This window comes from Triturus cristatus, chromosome 2_2, assembly GCF_964204655.1.
Source record: "Triturus cristatus chromosome 2_2, aTriCri1.1, whole genome shotgun sequence".
In the NCBI taxonomy this organism is placed as follows: Eukaryota; Metazoa; Chordata; class Amphibia; order Caudata; family Salamandridae; genus Triturus; species Triturus cristatus.
The window spans coordinates 994,761,695-994,781,675 of NC_140582.1; the positions used below are offsets into that span (position 1 = coordinate 994,761,695).

The window sequence follows — 19,981 nt, forward strand, 5'->3', positions numbered from 1 at the left end:
AAATAACTAAGTTCTCCCTTGAATTCCCTTCACACAGAATAGGAATCAGAACACAGTTCCCCCAAATAGATACATTTCTAAAAAATAAAGCAGATATACACGTTTTTCTTTTTTAAAACAGCATGTGAGGGTCAATAATTTGGGAAGTGTGGATTGACCCTTGCAAAATCCCGATTGATTAATTTATATTAGATCCTGTGCTGTTGCCTATTATTCCTAGTCTACCAATAAGCGGGAGAAAAAACCTTTGCCTCAACATCAGTTAAAGCAATTAAGGATTTTCTAGCGGGCTGCTTTTGTAGCTTGGCTGCAGAATACTTCCTTGCCAGGACTCAGGAACAATATTCATTGGTAAAACCTCTTTGTATAGGGGAGTCAACCCCTCGGTCCACAAGTCAGGATTAGCTCAGAAAGCATTTGGCAGACCATGTGGGCCCGGGACCATTTGCTCTGATCCAGTGAAGGAAACAAACTATTTCTTCTTTATTTAGAGGTTCAGAGCCATATAAAGGAGGTGTGGCTACTTAAAATCGTTTGAGATGTCTTTTGAGACATCACAATCATTTGAGCTGTCACTAAAAGGTATGGTGATTCATAGATGTACCAGTTAAGTTGGCAGCACTAAGGCCATATGGTTTAGAGATTAAATCAAACCAAACATTCTCTGTGATGTTAATGCTATAGGCACAGTTGCCTCCTTTTTCCAATTCATTGACTATCCCCCAAAAGGCCGTAGAATTAATAGTCTTGGTTGCTCTTAGTGACCTATTCCAAAGCACTTGTTGGTACTAATTCTTCACCTTCCAGACTCCTTGTTTATATGACCTCCTTAGTGATCTTGACTTTTCTTTTTGGGAGTGATGGTTTGGCCTATGTCTTTGACTAAAAACAACCCTTGAGGCCCTATTAGGAACCTTTTTTTGTTGGAACAACTTAGGCGTATATCACTTATTGGCAGAAGAATTTAGTGGGTTAGCCTTCAGTGAAGTATTGCAGTGAATTTACCCACTATATTTGTGTTAGAAATCGGGGGTCTCTAGTTGGCAATGGTTTGCACCATTTTCCAAGTAGGGACCCTTCTTCCTAGTCAGGGTAAGGGGGATACACTCCTACAATAACCTCTGCTCACCCCCTTGGTAGCTTGTCACAAGCAGACAGGCTTATTTCAGAGACAATGTGTAAAGCATTTGTGAACACATACAGTAATTACAGTGAAAACAGTACAAATGGACACCACACCAGTTTAGAAAAATAAGTCATCTTTATCTAAACCAAACAAGACCAAAACGACCGAAATCCACAATAAAGTAATACAAATATGACTTTCAAATGGTAGAAATAGTTCAGTTCAAAGCAAATTGCAGATGCAACACTTTCACATAAAGTACCTTAGATGCGTCATGCACACAAACAAAAAGGGTCGCAGGGAAGGTGATGAGTTGGTTCCTTACACTCAGGGAAGGTGATGTGTTGATTCCTTGCCACTGTGCAGGAGAGGTGATGCGTCGGTTCCTTACCAGAGTAAAGGTGATGCGTCGGTTTCTTACTGTGTGGGGAGGTGATGCATCGGTTTCTTACTGTGTCCCCCAATGTGAGACAGACCTGGTGCCTCGATGCGATGATCTAGGACGATGTGTGGGTGCTTGCAGCAGCCCATCAGGGCTTGCTTCGGAATCGATGAGGTGATCTGGGACTTCGGAGACCGGTGCACTCGATGCGGCTTGGGGCGTTTTCTCGCGCCGCTGGCAGGCGTTGTGTCAGTTTCGTCAGTGATGCATTGGAAACAGGTATGGATGCATCATGATTCTCATCATTGCATTGCTTTTCCAGCTCCCACAGCCAGAAAAACCTCCAGAGGCCCGAACAGCTACAGGCACCTCTTGGGCAGGTCAGAAATCCCAGCAAGGAAGTTCAGGGGAGCTGGGGAAACAATCTTTGTGTCCCTGAAACCTCAGAAAAGGAGGCAATCTCTTCTTCAAACCCTTGGAGATCGGGGAAACAGCACGCAGGTAAGTTCTTTTCTCTCTTCATGGCAGAAAGTAGCCACTACAGGCCAACCCCAGACAGTAAACAGCACGGGCAGTATTCCTCCTTAGCTTCTCAAGCTCTTCTCCTTGGCAAAAGTTCCTCTTGTTTTCCCAGTAGTGATCTAAAAATCTGGAGTCTGGGCCCCTCTTTTTATACAGTAAAATCCTTTGTTCTCTGTGGCAGAGAAGCGCTTTGCCCAACCAAAACCAGTTCTGTCCTCTCTGGTGCAGCTTTCTGGCAGGAGTGGGAGACAGCATTGTCGTTGGCAGACCAGGCCCATTCTGGTGTGAAAGAAATCTCCTCCCCCTACTCTAAAAGCAGCCCAGGTCTATTCAGCCCAGCCTTGACTCACTCTGGAAAGGCAGGACACACCTCAGCCCTCCAAGTGGCTGTCTGAACAGAATGCACATCTACAGCCTCTGCACTGGCAGGCCTGAGTTATATTTACAGGCTGCTTATGTGAGTGGCACAATCAGCGCTGCCGGCCCACTAGCAGCATTTGATTCACAGGCCCTCGACACACACAGTGCACTGTACTAGGGACTGAATAGTAAATCACATACGTCAATCCAATCCAATCCATAACAACAATTTACAAAGGGAGCCCTTGCACTTTGGCACTGAACAGCAGTAGCAAAGTGCCCAAAGCATCTAGACCAGCAAAACGAAGTCCAACACACATTGAAATAACAGAAGCCAAAGGCTAAAATACTGGGGAAACCCACACCAATGACGCCAGGGCGAACAATTTGTATAGGCAGCTTTCCACATAACCACCATACTGCCTCCACTTGTCATAATCACACCACTATCATTAATGAAATAATCAGCAAATTCCAAAATTTCAGACTGTTTGTCAGATTGCTAGACCAATTTTTTCAAGCTGTAAGTTAAATAAACTGTTGAAGCACAGTTGCTTTATGGTTGCAACATACTGGCAAATCTAAAGATAGTGACTGAGGGTTATGGTCACTTTCTACTCTTGTAATAATCTTGTAATCGTTCATTTATGTAACCAAGTCTTCCGATATAAGAGTATCATCAATAATGTTTAGAGTTTTTATATGTTGGTACTTCTCTGGACTTTGATGGAAAAAGCTCATTAAGCATTATTAGGCCAAGCTGCTTAGAAATATCACAACAAAACTTAGCAGTGACCTTGCTTGAATGATCAGATGTCTTTAGAGAAATAAGATGAATATATTAAAATCACCGGAGATGATTAAACCGGTAGTTGGTAAAAATAAAGTGATGAATTTACAATGTCCACAAAGTGAACAACTGAGTCATTTTGTTTCTTCTTCTTATACATAAAAAAGTGTTCAATAATAACAGTGGAGAGTAAAAATGTCGTAACATACATTGTATCCATGGCAACTGTAGATCAAAAGGCTCTACCTTAATGCCCAACTCTGTTGCAATATAGAATGAGAGACAGCCCTTGGATCAGCCTTGATTTTTTGATCGCATGTCCGGATGGTCAGATTCCTTATAGCCAATCAGTGGGGTATATTGCTTTATCCATGTTTCTGGAAACATCAAGATTTTAAAGGGTTTCAAGGATATTGTATCTGAGTCAGCCAACAACCTTGCAGGACCATGTATATTCCAGGAACGAGGTCTCATAGGCTTGTTTTCCTTGCTAATATTGGCACACCCACTGATTGCCATTTCTTGTATCTGTGGCATTCGAAAATGCTGGCTTGTTATCGGTGCATTCGTGGAAATGTCCCTCCTTTGTGTGCTTAGGTCCCACCCCGGCGATTTCACTAAGAGAACATTTTGGTTGGCCATCACACTGTACAGGGTGTGATGGCCCCTACTCCCTCTTCCTGTATGGGCACTGCAGCCTTATTAGGTCAGGCCTAGATGATCTGTTGTATTTCCTCTTTGGGATTCAAGCACACATTTAATGCACACAGAGCAGGAGCTGCCACAGAAAACCCCCTTTCCTCCACACTGCAGTCATTTCCTTACTTTCTAACATGTTTCTTTTGGCTTGGTTTGCACCATAATCACATTGATATGATGCCATTCTTCTTTTTTTATTAGGTCGAGCCTGCATAGCATTTGCTCTGTGCTTGTTTTCCCGCATGTAATTTTTTTGGCTTTTTTTGTGGTAAATGTTTTTACCAGTTTCATAAAGCTTGTTTTCGGTCCTGAACTCAGTGCTATCATTAGCTGGATTTGTCATGGGTGTGGCAAAGAAGGCATGCACTGATTAGCTGAAGCTATATACTTCCTCTTTAAGCATAAGCCCTCGTCTGGACACCACACCCTTTCCATTAATTATGCATGGTATGGCAGCCGCAGGTATGGCATGGATCCATGTCGGAAGCCCCGCTACTTTCTTTATTTATGCACGGCACCAAAAGGCATTCCCCTGCATGACATACTGAGTAGAGGCTTGGTGGCATCGGAGAGTGCATCTATTCCGATAGGAGGAGCAGGCTGGAGCGGCAGTAGCAGCAGCAGGCATTGCATGCTCCAGCTCACTGTGAGTGCCACCTACATAGACTCTCAGTGGGTACTGCAGCACACGGGCCCATTCGCATTCGCCAGTGCTGCCCCTCCCTGCAAGCTGCGGATCATGAGGACATGTCACTTATGAATTCCACTGTTTTGCAGATGGCAGGGAGGTGCTCCTCGTGCCTGTCTCTGTCCATTGATCCACACCCTCAAGCGCTCTCACTCACTGCATTTCTCATGTTCCACAACCAACAGTTCTTTTTAGAAAGAAATTCCTGTCTCTTTCTCCGTACCTCACTCTTTTTTCCTTACCTCTGTCTTTCTCCCTACCCCTGTCTTTCTCCCTATTCCTCTATCTTCTCTACTCCTGTCTCTTCTGTTACAAGCATAAGCCCCTACCTTAGTGTCTTTACTGCACCTTACCTCCTCCTAAAAAAAGACATTGCCATTTTGAATGCCAATAGCTCTAACTCAAAACAAAAATGCGAGACCTGTTGCATTTTCAATGCTTGTTTTTTTATATTTCCAGCTCCAACACAGAAGGGTATTTTGTGGGGAAAGATTTCATAACCTCAATGCCTCATTCTGCATAGTATGAGCTACACACGATTATTTTATTTGTGATTGCTTTGTTAGACCAATTTAGGGGAAGTAGATTCATGTATGGAGTCCAGTCGGACTTCCCTAATTTGGACAGATAAAAGAACCTCTGACTATATAAAAGATAAGTCTGGAATAGAGGTTGTGAGTTTCAATAGCGATCCTCAATTCAGAATGTCATACACACCTCTGAATTCATATAAGGGGTAAAAATTAATTTTTATATCATTAAAGAATTTGTTTTTCCGCATAGACTCAGTAGAGGTCACTACACAGGTGACCTTCCCGCTGTTAAATTATTCTGAATTCCCTTGCAGGGAGCGTTTGTCAAGTTAACAACAGAATTAATTCTGTTTTGCAATCTGCTCTCAGAAGTGAAGTTATTGATGGCATTGGGACTAACATACGGTACATTTACCAACACAGTGTTCTCAGACAATGAAATAGTAATTTGTGATTGACAATCCTCTCTATTACTTAATGAATTCACCACCTTTCCCTTTGCATCATTTTTTGGGGATTCTACTGGTTGAGGTCTAGGTTGGAAATTGTTTCTCCTGGACCTATAGATATTGACTCCTGCTGTTGTATAGGCTGACCACTAAGTTTAAAGATGGGAAAGCAATCCATTGACTTCTTTTCAGATTCGATCGAAATTTCTGAATCCTTCTTGGTTTTTTTCTGGGACTTTCATTGGATTGGATTGGATTGGATGTCGATTTGTAAAGCGCGAATTGTTGCCCGAGGGCGTCCAAGCGCTGAAAACACCAAAACCGACCAGAGAGAAAAAAAAACAAAAAAACACAACAGAGGGAGGGGAAATTAAACTGGATGAAATAGGAAGGTTTTTAGTTGTTTGCGGAAAGTCGTGTGATTAGAGTTGGATCTTAAGTGCAATGGGAGGGAGTTCCAGGCCCTCGCCGCGTTATAGGCGAAAGACCTACCTCCAGATCTGGATCTCCTTACTCTCGGAGTGACTGCCAAGAAGGACTGGTTGGATCTTAGGTTCTTATTGGGCCTATAGTGAAGGATTAGGTCCTGTGTGATCATGGGGCCAGAGTTCCAGAAGGACTGGTGGGATATGCACATGGCTTTGAACAAAACCCTTTGGCGTACTGGTAGCCAGTGAAGAGAGACCAACCCAGACCTTACTGACTGTCTGCGAGGGATGTCAAGTAGCAGACGTGCGGCGCAGTTCTGCACAATCTGTAGCCTCCTCAATGTGGATTCCAGGGCTCCGAGGTAAAGGACATTATTAAAATCGAGGCGAGATTGAATCAGGCCTTGTACCGCTGCTTGCTTGGCTTCCATGGGAAGGAGGGGGAGAATTTTCCTAAGCATCTTCATGATGCCAAAGCAGGTAGCCGAGAGTTTGGTGGCTTGTACGCCAAAGGAGAGAGAGTTGTCCATCCATATTCCCAGACTTTTTATGCTGTTTTTGGGAATAGGTATGGGGCCCATACTGGGTGGCCAAAGGGTGGGCGGGAGGCTGGGGACCGAGTTGCCGAGAACCATGAGCTCGGTCTTATCTCCATTTAATTTTAAAGATGATTGGGACATCCAGGATTTTACCTCCTCTAGGCACTCTCTGAGGCCGCTCTGTACAGGGAGATTGGTCTCCTGTGTCAGGGAGACCACCAGCTGCGTGTCGTCCGCGTAGGAGATGATCTTAATCCCAAACGGACGGACGACATCAGCTAGTGGTCTCATGTACAGGTTAAAAAGTGCCGGGCTCAGAGAGGAACCTTGGGGGACGCCGCAATTCAGGGAGATGCTGGTGGAGACTGAATCGCCATCAAACACTTGGAAAGATCTATCTTCCAAGAAGGACCGGAACCAGGTCCACGCTTTGCCCTTAATCCCGACCTGGGCCATACGGTCCAGCAGGGTGACATGGCTGACCGTATCGAAGGCCGCACTAAGATCAAGGAGGATCACTGCCACTGATCCTCCCTGATCTAAGATTTTCCTGGCCTCCTCGGTGACCATGAGGAGGGCGGTCTCGGTCCCATGTTTAGGTCTAAATCCGGTTTGGGTGGGATCCAGGAGCAGATGGGTTTCTAAAAAGTTGGTAAGCTGGAGGTTTATGTATTTCTCCAGGACCTTGCTCGCCCAGGGGAGCAGGGATATTGGGCGGTAGTTGCTCATATCTGTGGGGTCCAGGCTGGGCTTTTTCAGCAGGGCCTTCACCATGGCCTGCTTCCAGACTGTGGGAACTATGCCCGTGAAGATGGAGGTGTTTAGGACGTCCCTTAGTATAGGTAGAGTGGTTTGTGCAGCGGCCATAATTATCTCTGGGGGGGCAGGGTCATTCGGAGAACCGGATTTGACTTTGCGTGCTAGAGACTCCAGCAAGACAAGTTCCAGTGGGGGAAAATGGGACAGCGTGGGTGATTGAGGATTGAGAACGGGTTCAACGGGGTGTGAAAGTGTAATGAACGGAGGTGGGTTGATCGGGGGGAAAGCCGAGTAGATTGAACTAATTTTCTGATGGAAAAATTCGGCAACTTTGTTGCAGTGAGAAGTGGGTTTGTCCACTGGTAGGCTGGGCGGGGGTTTGGTTAGTTGTTTAATGATTTTGAAAATTTCCTTCGGTTTGGATTTTGCAAGGACAATTTTTTCCGAGAAGTAGGAGGCCTGGGCTTCCTTTATCTGGCTTTTGTAGTTGCTGATAGCTTCTCGGTAGAGAGTTTTATGTACCGATGAATAATCGGTTCGCCAGCGTCTTTCGAGTTTCCTACAGCATCGTTTTTGGTTTCTCAGATTCTCCGTGTACCACGGGGCAGTTTTGTGGAGGCGTTTAAGAGTGATTACCTTTTTCGGAAGGGCAATGTCAAGAGATTGGGAAATCCAATTGACGTAGGCCTGATAAGCTGGCTCAGGGTTATCCGTGACCAAGGGTTGGGTCTCTGTGAGTGCATTGGTCCAATTATCAATCATAAGATGGGTCCAGGCTCTCTTGAGTCTTGTAGTAGGGATAGGTTCGGGGGGTTTGAGAATGGTCCAATTGATGGGGATCAGAAAATGGTCCGTCCAGGGAAGGGGTATGGGAGGACAAGTTAGGAGGTTGGGGCAGTTGCTAAAAACTGGGTCGAGCAGATGGCCTTTTTCGTGTGTGGGCAGGGTGACTCGTTGTGAGAGCAGCAAGGCTGCTAGGTCGCCTGTTAGAGTCGAGGCGGTAAGGTCAGAGGGCGAGTCAAAGTGAAAGTTAAAATCACCCAGCAGGATAAAGTTGGATGAAGTATTAATACGTTCGGATACATAAGTGGGTAGGCTAACGTGGAACTGCCTCGGGGGCCCTGGAGGTCGGTAGATCAAAGTGCCTGAAAGGCACTGATTGGGGGACAGTTCAATTTTGAAGGTGAGGCTTTCACAGTCTAGAATGGTTTCGGTGACCACTCTGCAGTTGAACTGCTCTTTATGTATTATAGCTAGGCCTCCTCCCCTCCCTTTTAACCGGTCCTGGCGCAGGATTTGAAAGCCTGCGGGGAGCGCAGCTATTATGGCTGGATCGGCTGCCGGGGAGAGCCAGGTTTCTGTCAAAAACAGAATGTCGGGGGAGAGTTCTTCTATTAACAGCATTATTTCAGCTGTGTGTTTAGGTAGGGAGCGGCAGTTCAGCAAGAACATCCGAAAGTGGTGGAGCAGTTTGGGAGTGGTGGTAGGCTTAAGGAGCTTGTAACACTCTGGACAGAGTTGGGGTAGAGTATCTGCAGAGTATTTGTGACAACTATAATTGACCGTGGAGGCCCTCAGGCTGTAAAGGAGGTCCGCACTGTAACATAAGCGGTCGGTTGTTCGGAGGGCAGGGGAACTGGCCCTTGGTTAACCTTTTCCTAGTCCATTTGTTAAGGATGGTTGGGTACTAGGACAATTGTGGGAAACTGAGGAATTTAGAACTTGAATTCCATAAATTTCAAATTGTCTGTTGAAGAAACCCTCTCAACCTTTTCTACCCCCAAAGCTTGTTCAAGCTTCATGATATCACCTGTTTTCTTCATTGATCTTTTACTACTACAAACAGGCTGATCTACTAATTGATCATTTTGAGCACGTATAGGGACATCAAGGTCAGTATTTTGAGTCATTGTACTTTCATTATTCTGGCGCTCAACTAAACTCAGACCAAGGTTTGATAGGGGTGATACAGTAGGCTCAAACCTTAGTTGAGAAGACAATTTTTTTACTTCATCAACAAGGGATCCTACTAAAGCCGGAAGTTCGGAAACATTATCTAAAATACATGTACAGGTGCAAGCTATTAACTGAATATTTACATCAGGGTGAGCTTTTACAACCAAATCAGTTATATTATGGATTTTAGTATCTATTCCGGCAACGTATAAGGCAATTAAAGTGCTAAACAAATTCAGCTGAATATTTAATTTATCAAAGAGGAAGTTTAATCTAGTTGTTATTACATACATTCTGCCTAACAAATTCCCCCATACTCCCTTATCACTTGAAGGTTGATTTGTGGGATATTGGGCTTCCTCTGGATTAGATGTGTCACATTTAGCCAAGAAGGTGAGCAGAGTTTATTGAGTTGCTCTTCCCTTATGAGGCCTTGATCTGATGCTATAGCATAATTATGATTTTTTGTGGCGCTGGTTTTAAATCAAAATGTTTACAACTCACAATAGGTACTGGACTAAAGTTGTCCATTTAGTTTTTTTCTTTGGAATGGTCCTTAGCAAAAGCAAGCTCTCCTAGGCTAGAGGTTCAAGGATGCTTGATATCGTTTAATAATTTTGTTGGTGATATCTTCAATTTCTTAAGAGACTTTTGGCTTGAATGGTCATCATCTAGACATATGACAGAGTTATGGTTATCATTATCACTAAGACTAAGATGATATTTCAGTAATACCTGGGCCAAGCAAACTTCCTTATTTGGACATGTTGCACAAGTTTTGTAAACAAATTCCGCTGTTGATACTAAAAATGAATAAGGAGGATGAGACATAAAACTCTGGATCTGCATGAATTTGAGCTTTCATGACCATTGTGTGAACCCCAACGCTCTTATTCATGACAACCATTGGAGGAGTGTTTGTGTGATTAACGTCAATATACTGTGTTAAATAATTCCCAAAGCAGCACCCTGTGTGCTGTATATAGTTCTTTCATCTTTCCTTTGAAACTGTGTGTAAATTGAGAGTGTAAAATAGACCAGCAGTTGAACTGCCTGATGCAGAGATGTGTGGAAACTGTACATTTAGTGGTGCACAATCCCCGAATGTGGCAGGTGTGAGCAACAAATGTAGATAAACATGACTTTAGACTCCAAAACCATCAATGTTTCAACGTGATGGTTACTACTACTAAAATACAGCTTCTTGCTGCTCGAGGTATTTGGGCACACAGTGTGCACAGCAAGAAGAGCATGCTATGCTATCTGTATCCGTGGCTTAAAGAGGTCTGACCTCACTAATGTTTGTTAACAATATGTACTGAAAATACATTAATAAAGGCATGTCATATAACCACACCATTAGCCCCCATGACCCACAAACTAACCCCCACTGGTGTTCTCTAGAGCTCTGTAAAGGAATCTTGACACTCTGATAATAATACAGAACATGGTGTTAGAAGTAGCCTCTCTTGATGAGGAGGAAAGAGTGACTTTGTCACAAACTGAATGAGAGGAACATAGCACAATGATGAAAACAAATATATAAAAACAGATGGACTGGGCTTTTGTTACCCTGCTGGCACACGTGTCACACAATGAGCTCTGAGTTTTCTGCTTTCACTTCTACAAAGCAAAAACTCTTCTGGTCAGATCTCACTGGGCCGGAGGTCAGGCAAGCATCAACCCTCAGACAAGTGAGGCCTATTGTTTCTTTCTCCCATTCAGCACACCTGATTCCCATCCGTCTTCAGACTCAGACAGCCAAATCGAGCCCAATTGTGTGCACTGATGGCTACAGTCACTTTCAGCATTCATAACTGGCAGACAGTGTAGTACTGTAGCTGATCAGACAGCCATGTTAAGCAGGGTACAGATGGGATGAAGTGACTAGAGTCTCAGAAAGCACCGGCATTCCCTGATTACCACCTTTCCTCGAGCCCAAGAATGCTACAGCAGTGGCAAATTATGTCAGAGGACTGAGCATCAGAGCCCGGCTTTGGGAATTGACTTGTGCTGACAAATCAGGAGGGATAGCAGGATCACAGCAATTTTGAATTTGCTTGACATTAAATTTTAGTGTGCCAATGCAGCGCTAAGTGTCCATATATGTAGATCTAACCTCCCATGAGTGACACTTGGGAGGTGTTAGACCTGGTATCCTTGGGGTGGTGTTTCTCCAGACTTTTTACTTTTTGCATCTTCTTTTGCTGACTGTCTTTTTATCTGCCTTAGGACTCTGAGCACTTTACCACTGCTAACCAATGCTAAGGTTAATGTGCATCTCCCTAAACATGATGACATTGGATACACCTGATTGACATATTTGATTTATTATTAAGTCACTTGTAAAGTGGTATCCTATATACCCAGAGTCTGTATTTTAAATGCTACTAGCGGGCATGCAGCCCCTATAGTGCCAGCCACATAAGTAGCCTTTCAAACCTGTCTCAGGCCTACCATTGCAGGGCCAGTGTGCTCAGTTTACTGCCACTTCGACTTAGCATCTACAACTACTTGGCAAACCCTAATCTCCCATTTTACTCCCCTATTAGTCACCCCTAAGGTAGGCCCTAAGTGACCATAAGGGCAGGGTGCTATGTGAGTGAAAGGTAAGGCATAACCAGTATGTTTTACATATCGTGCTAGTGACAAACACCCACATTCGTTTTTCACTACGAAGCCTGCTCCTCTCATAGGTTAACAATGGAAATTCCTTGAATGCGTTCTCAAGCCTTAATTCCTGATTACAGCGGAGTAGCTGCTTAATGTTTCATATCTCTGGATTGGTAATGGCAAACACTCTTTACTGGTAAAGTTGGATTTGGCAGTACTAGTTTAGGAGTGCCACTTTTAGGAAGTATTCATTTCTCTGCTTTTAGCTCTTTGTGTGCCTTCCAGCCTGTCTCCAACCCATGTCTGGGATTGGGTGACAGCTACGCTGTACAAAGTGCCCCTTTTTTAACATGGTCGTCCCCAATTTTTGCCTGGTAGATGATGTGAGTGCGCTGGGTTCCTGCTTACCAGGTCCTCAGTGATTGAGCTCTTTCCCAAAACTCTACAATTGTTTTCCCAATTGGCAAAACCTGTAGTCCCTTATCTAATTCCCGAGCAAATGGTTCCCTGGTACTTTTGGCCTGAGGTACTAAAGAGGGTCCCTAAGGGCTGCAACACAAATTGTGCCACCCTAAGGGACCCCTCACCAAGCAAATGCAAGACTGTAATTGCAGACTGCGGATCTTGGTGCAGACAATAGTGAAAACATGACAAGCCACACCCCCTGTGTGCCATGTCCCTCATAATGCATGTGTTATATTTCTAAGTCACCCCTTCAGCGGGCCTGACAGCCCTAAGGCAAGGTGTTGAATATTACATGTAAGGACATACCTGCATGTGCAGATATGCCCCAGTGCTGGTCAGTCCTATTACTGCCAGTGCAAGAGACCAGGGAAGCCATCTTGAGAAATATGCTGGACACTAGTGAAATCGAGTTCCCCTGTTACATGATTGCTTCACTGAAAATGGGGATGTTTTGTATCAAACATCTTATATTGGTAAACCAACACTGATGCCAGAAATTGGACTTACCAATACTTGCTCCCTGAGGGTACCTTAGAGGTGCCCCCTGAAAACCTCTAAACCTCTGCTGTCCTTGCTGACTGGTATCTGCCAGCCTGCCACCCGAGACACTGTTCTGGCCTCCTAAGGTCAGAGCCTCTGCTCTCAGGAGACCCAAAACAAAAACCTGTCAGACAAAGGGTGGGAGACCGCCTCCCACAGGATGACCTGCTGATTAGCCTTCTTTGGGTAGAAATCCTAAAGGGCTGCCACTTTTAAAATGCGCATCTGGCTCCCCCTCACAGGAGAGTAAGCTGACCCCTTTGTCTAGAGACCTTTGTCCCCTGGACAGGTAGGAAAATGTGCTGGTCAGTTAAGTGTGCTAACTCCAGGCAAGTACCACCCCTAAGGTGGGCTACTGTGAGGTGGACATCATTTTTCAGAGCTAGCCACCTGGCATGCCTAGGAATCCTGGGTCAGGGTTATGCCCACTCACAGGGAGTAGTCATATAGGCGGCGTAGTGACCCCAAGGGTCAGTAACCCATTGGCTACTACCCTTCACTTCCCTAAATGCCCCTAAATTCAGTATTTAAGGGAGACCCTGGCACCAGAGAAGCAGATCCTGGTGCCCTAGGAAGAGAGAGGACACGGTAGAGCTGAAAAAAGAAGAAGAGGAAAGAAGAAGCAGCTGACCTGGTACCAAACCTGAAGTTCTGTCTGCATCCCGCATCGAAAACTGCACGAAAGTGGACTCATCATGCAGCTGTGACTCCAGAAACTTTGGAGGACTGCATGCCTTAAAAAAAGACTCAAGACCTCCGGTGAACAGTGGACTTGTCTGCAAAAACTCAAAAAAGAAGACTCTGGGGCCTCTGGAACCCCCAAAAGCCTACTCCTGAAGCCACTACTGCACCTGTTGCCTCCAGCCCAAGGTCCTCAAGGACCTCCAAAGCTCAAGTCCACCATGGTTTCACCCCTCATGGACTTCCCGATGTCACTTGCAGTGTCTGCAATCAGGCCCCCCTACTGCGACTGCTCCAGTAAGGAAAAAACAGACACCTAAAGACACCTCTGCACCTGTCGCCCCTGGGTCTTGGAGAAGAGGACCAAAGGTGTCCCCCCCATCCCTGAGCATTACAAGGTGTGAGCCCACTTGCTGGTTCAGCCCGACTGGCTTCCCAGCAAGAGCCTGCAGCCTCTGATTACAGAGACCGATCCCCATTGAAACGCATTGGCCTCCCTGGACAGAAGGAAGGGGAGTGTCGGAAGGGACCTGACCCTGGGACTTCGGGAGCCGCCCCCTTACCTCGAACTGAAGCCGATATCACCTGGGCCAGAGACCGATCACTCAGCAACCTGGATAACTGTTGGTCCGGGTCCTCTTCCCCACAGGAACACAGAGGCGTGCCAGACGACGAAGTCCAATCAGGCTGGGAGCAGCAAGAAGAAAAGGCACAGCAGGAAGAAGTGAGTGAAGATGTCGAGGAACCCTGAAGGCGGAAGAAAGAGGAGTTGCGAGAAGCTGAGAATACGGAGTTGGAGAAGACGCTGGGACGAGGCGAGGAGATTGGGAGAACCACGGAAGGAGCTGCGGAAGATGAGGAGTGGTAGATTTCCCCCAGGGAGGACGTTAACGCTGCCATAACTCAGGAGAGTTACGGCTTGGACGGTGAGTGACACTGTATACGAGCCTAAGGCTCAAAGAGACGGGAATCGTGTGGGAGTTCGAGGGAGTGGGGAGGATGGGCGGGAAGGTACGGATCACCAAAGGAAACATGGACACTATTCACAGGAGCATTTGTGAGGGGATTTGGTTGTTGGGCACAACTTTCACAACTACTTTTCAGCTGCATAATTAACAAGCCTCTTATTGAGGTCAGACTCAATGCAACTTGATCGGAGTGACTGTGCATAACCTACGAAATGCAAGTGTTCTTCCTACACTCAAAACCCTAAAGGACTGTGATCAGATTATACTTTTGTGCGCTCATTACTTAAGAAAGACTAATTTTACCGGTGTTTGAAAGCTCCCATATCATATTCATTGTATTTTTATCGGTTTGGTCTTGTTTTGTTGTAATATAAATAATATAATATTCTATATTTTGAACGTGTGGAGTCTTTTTGTGGTGTATTCATTGTGTTATTTTGTGTTTGTTGCACAAATACTTTCCACATTGCCTCTTTAGATAAGCCTGACTGCTCTGCGCCAAGCTACCAGAGTGTGAGAACAGGCAATCTTTTAGTGTGTACCAGCTTACCCGGACTAGAGTGAGGATTCCTGCCTGGCCTGGATGCATACCTCAGCCAACCAGTAATTCCATTTCTTTAAGGAGGGCTGTCAACGTGAGGGACGCCTACACTGCAGCTTTTAATATTTTGCTTGCTCCCTCATAGTTCACTCCTCCGGGACCTGCTCCACGGATGTGGGTGAGTTAATTTGTGCGGTTCTCTGGCTACTGCATGTAAAAAGGCCACAGTAGTAATTAGCGGGATTTCTCGAGAGAGGAGTCAAAGGTTATATTAGTGAGGGACGCCTGAACTGAAATGGATTTCGCAAGCAATTGCAGGGCGCAGCCATTAAAAGGAATTGATACGTACAGCGCAACCACCGTGCTCCGGCGTGAGAATCCTTTTCTTTGGTAGAATTCTTCTGTTTTTTGGTTCTCAAAATATACCATAGCATCCACAGAAGTTGAACAAACATTATTGCTATTAAGTAGCACTGGATGTCTTGTTTACTAAAACGGCTGAGATTTAAGGAGCCGGCAAACATCAGGAACAGTCCAGCCAGAAAGAGGTTGATTCCGTATTGGCTGCTCAGGACTTCCGAGATTTTCTGGGTTAATCTGAAGTGATTTTTTTTCTCCTGAACTGTTTTTTCTTCGAAAGAGGGCGAGACGGCACTCTCGACTGAAGCTGTTTCCTGGGATGAAGCATTATCTTTGATCATGTCGCCGGCCATGCCTTATGTTTTTGGAAATACCTGCAATAAATAACAAAGTTTAGATAAAATTACCCTTAAACGGCATCCTTGTTGACTACTCCTCAGTCTAGCATGACATTCTGCATATAAGAAACTTTAAAGAACAGGAAAACGTGCGCATTACAATTATTTAAACAAGCAATGGTAACGCCAATATATGTCGTCGATATAAAAGGCTGAGTTATTTGCTTTAGCCAATGCCTTTTGACAATCACATGTAACGTATGCCCACAAATGGCTGGCAATCTTGAAAGAGGGTTAAACCCAGGCGGCTGCTGGAGCCCACACATGCATTGTGATGCATTTGTGCGTGTGCTCTTCTGACGTAAAACACATGTTTAATTTACCACCCTAACACTGCGGAGGGCCATGTTAAAATAATAAATAAACAGTTTTGGAAAATGTAAAAAGAAATGTGCACCAGCGCAAAAGCTAAATGAGGGCCCCAGTAACGCGTTGCAGCTGAGCCGCCGTAATAAAGTGTGTATTTATAACGGGCAGCAGGAAGTAGGAAGGAGACGAAGAAGAGAGTATACGTTGTGGAGAAGGCAAGAGTAACAAGTGTGTGTATTTGTTTATTTTTTTACAGGCACAGACTAAGCAAAAAAGGTCTAGCTTGTAACTGAAATTTCAACCCAAGCCTGTCAGCATTGGCAATGTTTTTTCATATTGCATGCTCAGATTTGTCTCAGAATTACCATTTCTGTACTCTGAACTGTAAAAAGACACAAATTACCCGAAAACACAGCGCGCACTAAGCCAAATATGGCATTCACATGCCCTCAAGCTGTGAAAAACGCCTCTTTCCTGATGCAGGTTGCAGTACCCTGAGCTGCTGTTTCAGGTGCCTCATGTTACCTGTAAGGAGTCGGATGTACACCCAACATACATTTGTTCATTCTGACAGACACTATAATAGTTAATCTCTCAAAGAAAAGAAATATACATGCGGTATAGATAAAGGGATGCAGGTAAATTGATCCGTCTGCTTCTGAGTTTTTTATTGTTAAAAAACAGAAAACGATTAAGGTGGTGTTTTTTATATGCATTACTCGAATTTCAAAGTGCAGCTTACTATGAAGTAAAAAGTAGGTGGAGTCACACTTGCCTTTCACACTGCAGTGCACGAGAAAAAATGGGCAAATCCCTAGGCTAAGGCAGCTGTGTGGCTATTAAGATAGTTGAGACGCTTTATAATTAAAAATAGGGATGCACTCTTTATCTGAGTAGGGATACACAGTAGTAAAAAATAATAGAATTCTTACAAATATGATGAATAGCAATAATTAGACTCAGTCGCTTTGTAGTTTTGTCATTTAAGCTCATGTCTATTCAGATTCTCATCTATAATACATGCATCACAATGTGAGAAATTGGGTAATTGGGTGGCATCAACCATAATCCTTGTCAGTGTGCAACACAAAAGTCACTAACTGAACCTGTGCTAAACACTCTGTTAACTTGTCACAAACAAGAGCAGTCAGGCTTAACTTAGAGGCTTAACTCAGAGGTTCAACTTAGTCAGGCTTAACTTGGAGGCACTTTGTAAAGTATTTATGCAGCACACAAAAAGTAATAAAGGGAAAACACAACACAAGAAAAATCCCACACCAGTTAGAAAAATAGAGTTCAATTAAATAAAAGATTTGAAACCAAATTGACAAAAAATAAATTGTTAAAGCAGGACTTTTGGAATCTCAAAGATTTAAGGTATTTATAACGCCGAAAAGTACAAAGCGCTAATCGTGGTTAACGTGTTGTGCTAAAGGGTGAAAGTCACAAATTCAGGCCGACTGCAATGGAATGCAGATCAGAAAATGGGACGAGGTTAGTCCCGCTGAAAAAGTTACCTTCTCAAATTCTGGTGCCAAAAGTCCAGTTCGAGCCGCATGGAGAAAGGAGAGCGTTGAGGAAGGTCACAGCTGTAGGGCAAATAGCAGGCTTGGCACCAAGGATGGTCGTTGCTGTAGCACAAAGGTCCCGTCGGGCATTCTAGAAAGTCAGTGCTGGAGTTTTGTGTTGGCGGTTACCTTGGACTATTGATGCTGTTGATGCTGTACCACAAATTGCAGGTTTAGCGTTGCTGGCCGTCACTGGCTGTCACTGTAGTACGAAGAGTCATGTCCACAAGATCTTCATGGGGAAGGTTGGCGGGCCATAAAGATTTTTGGTCAAACTGGCCAATTCGCAGTTGCAAAGGGCACAAAACATCAGGATTCCTTCTTGTCTTCCTGGAGGAGCTCAACTGATGCCACATCAAGGGCCCAGGCCCTGGGAGGCACTTCTTGGGGATTGGGAACTCACTCTAGCAGAGGCCAGCGGGGTCAGGCAGGTCTAGTTTCAGGCCTAAGAAGGTCCAGTGCAGCTGGTTAGCTGGGCAGTTACAGGGAGGCCTTTGGAGCTTGTTATGTCCCTGTAGCTCAGATCAGGAGGCCAGCTAACTATCCCTGGGATGAAGGGAGCAGGCTAAGTCTTCTTTTTCAGGCAGCAGGACAGGCCACTAGCAGCAGGCTGGGCAGTTCTCTGGCAGCAGGGCAATTCTTTTTCGGTAGCATCCACAGGTCCAGGAGTGTAGTGAAGAGTGGAAGGGTTCTATTTTATTCCTGGTGCTAGTTTTGAAGTGGAAGGAAATTCTTTAGTTTTCCCCCCCCAAAAAATCTGTAATTTCCGGGGTCCCTGCCCTGGTCCCAAAATGTCTGGAGTCACAAAAACCTAATGTGAAATTCTTTGTGTGTGTGCCGAAGCAGGTTCAATGAAGTGCAAGAGATGCTGTGCACAGTTCTGCCCCCACATACTGCCAGAGTGGCCTATCCTGCCACTATCCAGTCCTTCTAGTGTGTGGCTGTCTGGAACAAATGCACAAAGGCCAACTACGAATTACACATAATGTTAATTCCAGCTTTACCAGGTAAGAGGATTTATCATAAAAATTTCAAAGATATGAAACATGAGACAACGTATCCTTCTAATCAGGAATTACAGCTTAAAAGTGTATTAAGGAATTCACAATGTGAACCTATGAGAGGGGAAGGCCTCACAATGAATTTGGGTTTTGTCACTTCCATGACATGCAAAACCTAAAAGTACATGTCCTCCCTTTTACTTACTTTGAGAAGACAGGACACATCAAATATAGAAACTTGAAGGTTTATTAAGCTGCATTCAACGGCCCCCAGCCAGTCCCTTATCCTCAGCAACTGTCTGCTTGCTCTGCCTCTCAGAATCCACACATCAGATTCAAGAGGTAGAAGCATCAAAGTTGCCCAGAAACAGCATCACCGTTACCAGGAAAGATAACACTACAGTCTATAACACATCCCCTTTTCCTTAATAAGAATCCCCACAATTAACTTTATTACACAAATGAACATATCATAACATCTCAAGTACATATATAATCTTCCAGTTTTCTAGGTCTCACTCTCACGCATGTGCTCGATTCCCTCTCATGTGGTTCACCATCCTTCGCCATCCTCGCAAGTTTTGCTCCTTCCGATTCTGCAAAATAGTTTCCTAACTTCAACCATTCCTGTCGTTCCACATCACTGCAGACTGTCGCCCTCCTTACATTCCACCACTTACCATCCGACAATCTAAGTGTTTTGATCTTTACCTCAACCACTTTCTTCAGTTCAGATAACTTGTAGTTACCCTTTCTTACCACATTCCCGAATACACGCTCACAAACATTCCTTCCACAAATCTCTTGCTGCTTTTCTTTATCTTTCAATTGTGTCTTTGCCCGTAACGAGCTTTATACTTTCCAACTTTCTTGCTCAACCTACCATAGTCAACTTTCAGCTGACCAGACCTTGTCATCCATGCTAGTACAGCTACCATGCACAGTATCTTCACTTTCAGTAAACAAAACTGCGTATCCCCCGTTGCAGAGTGCGCAGTGGTTCTTTAGTTCCTTAACATATCCATGACTTGACTCCTCCAATCAGCATTACTAGACAGTCAATTGTAAGCTTTCCCCTAACACACGGTTAAAGCATTCAGTCAAACCATTTCCTCTGGGATGATACACCGGGGTCCTACAATGTTTGGGGAGAGGATGTGGTCTAATGGGTAGGGCGGTCGAGCTCAAAACTGTGGAACCGGGTTTGAGTCTCGGCAATGACGCTCAACATTCTGTGATTCTGGGCAAATCACTTAATCTCCCTATGCCTACCAAAAATGAATGTATCCTTGTGTAATGCTGCGGG

The 19,981-nt window shown here is 44.7% G+C and overlaps 1 protein-coding gene across 1 annotated transcript in view; it reads right to left on the reverse strand.

Annotated features, from left to right (window-relative positions):
- Positions 1–19,981, reverse strand: part of LOC146863045 (proton channel OTOP1-like) — a 344,757-nt gene that overhangs the window by 291,982 nt on the left and 32,794 nt on the right. Inside the window, exon 2 of the mRNA XM_085643335.1 lies at positions 15,389–15,773. Coding sequence (XP_085499461.1) covers positions 15,389–15,752 — 364 coding nt within the window. The 5' untranslated portion in view covers positions 15,753–15,773. The remainder of the gene's footprint in view (positions 1–15,388; positions 15,774–19,981) is intronic.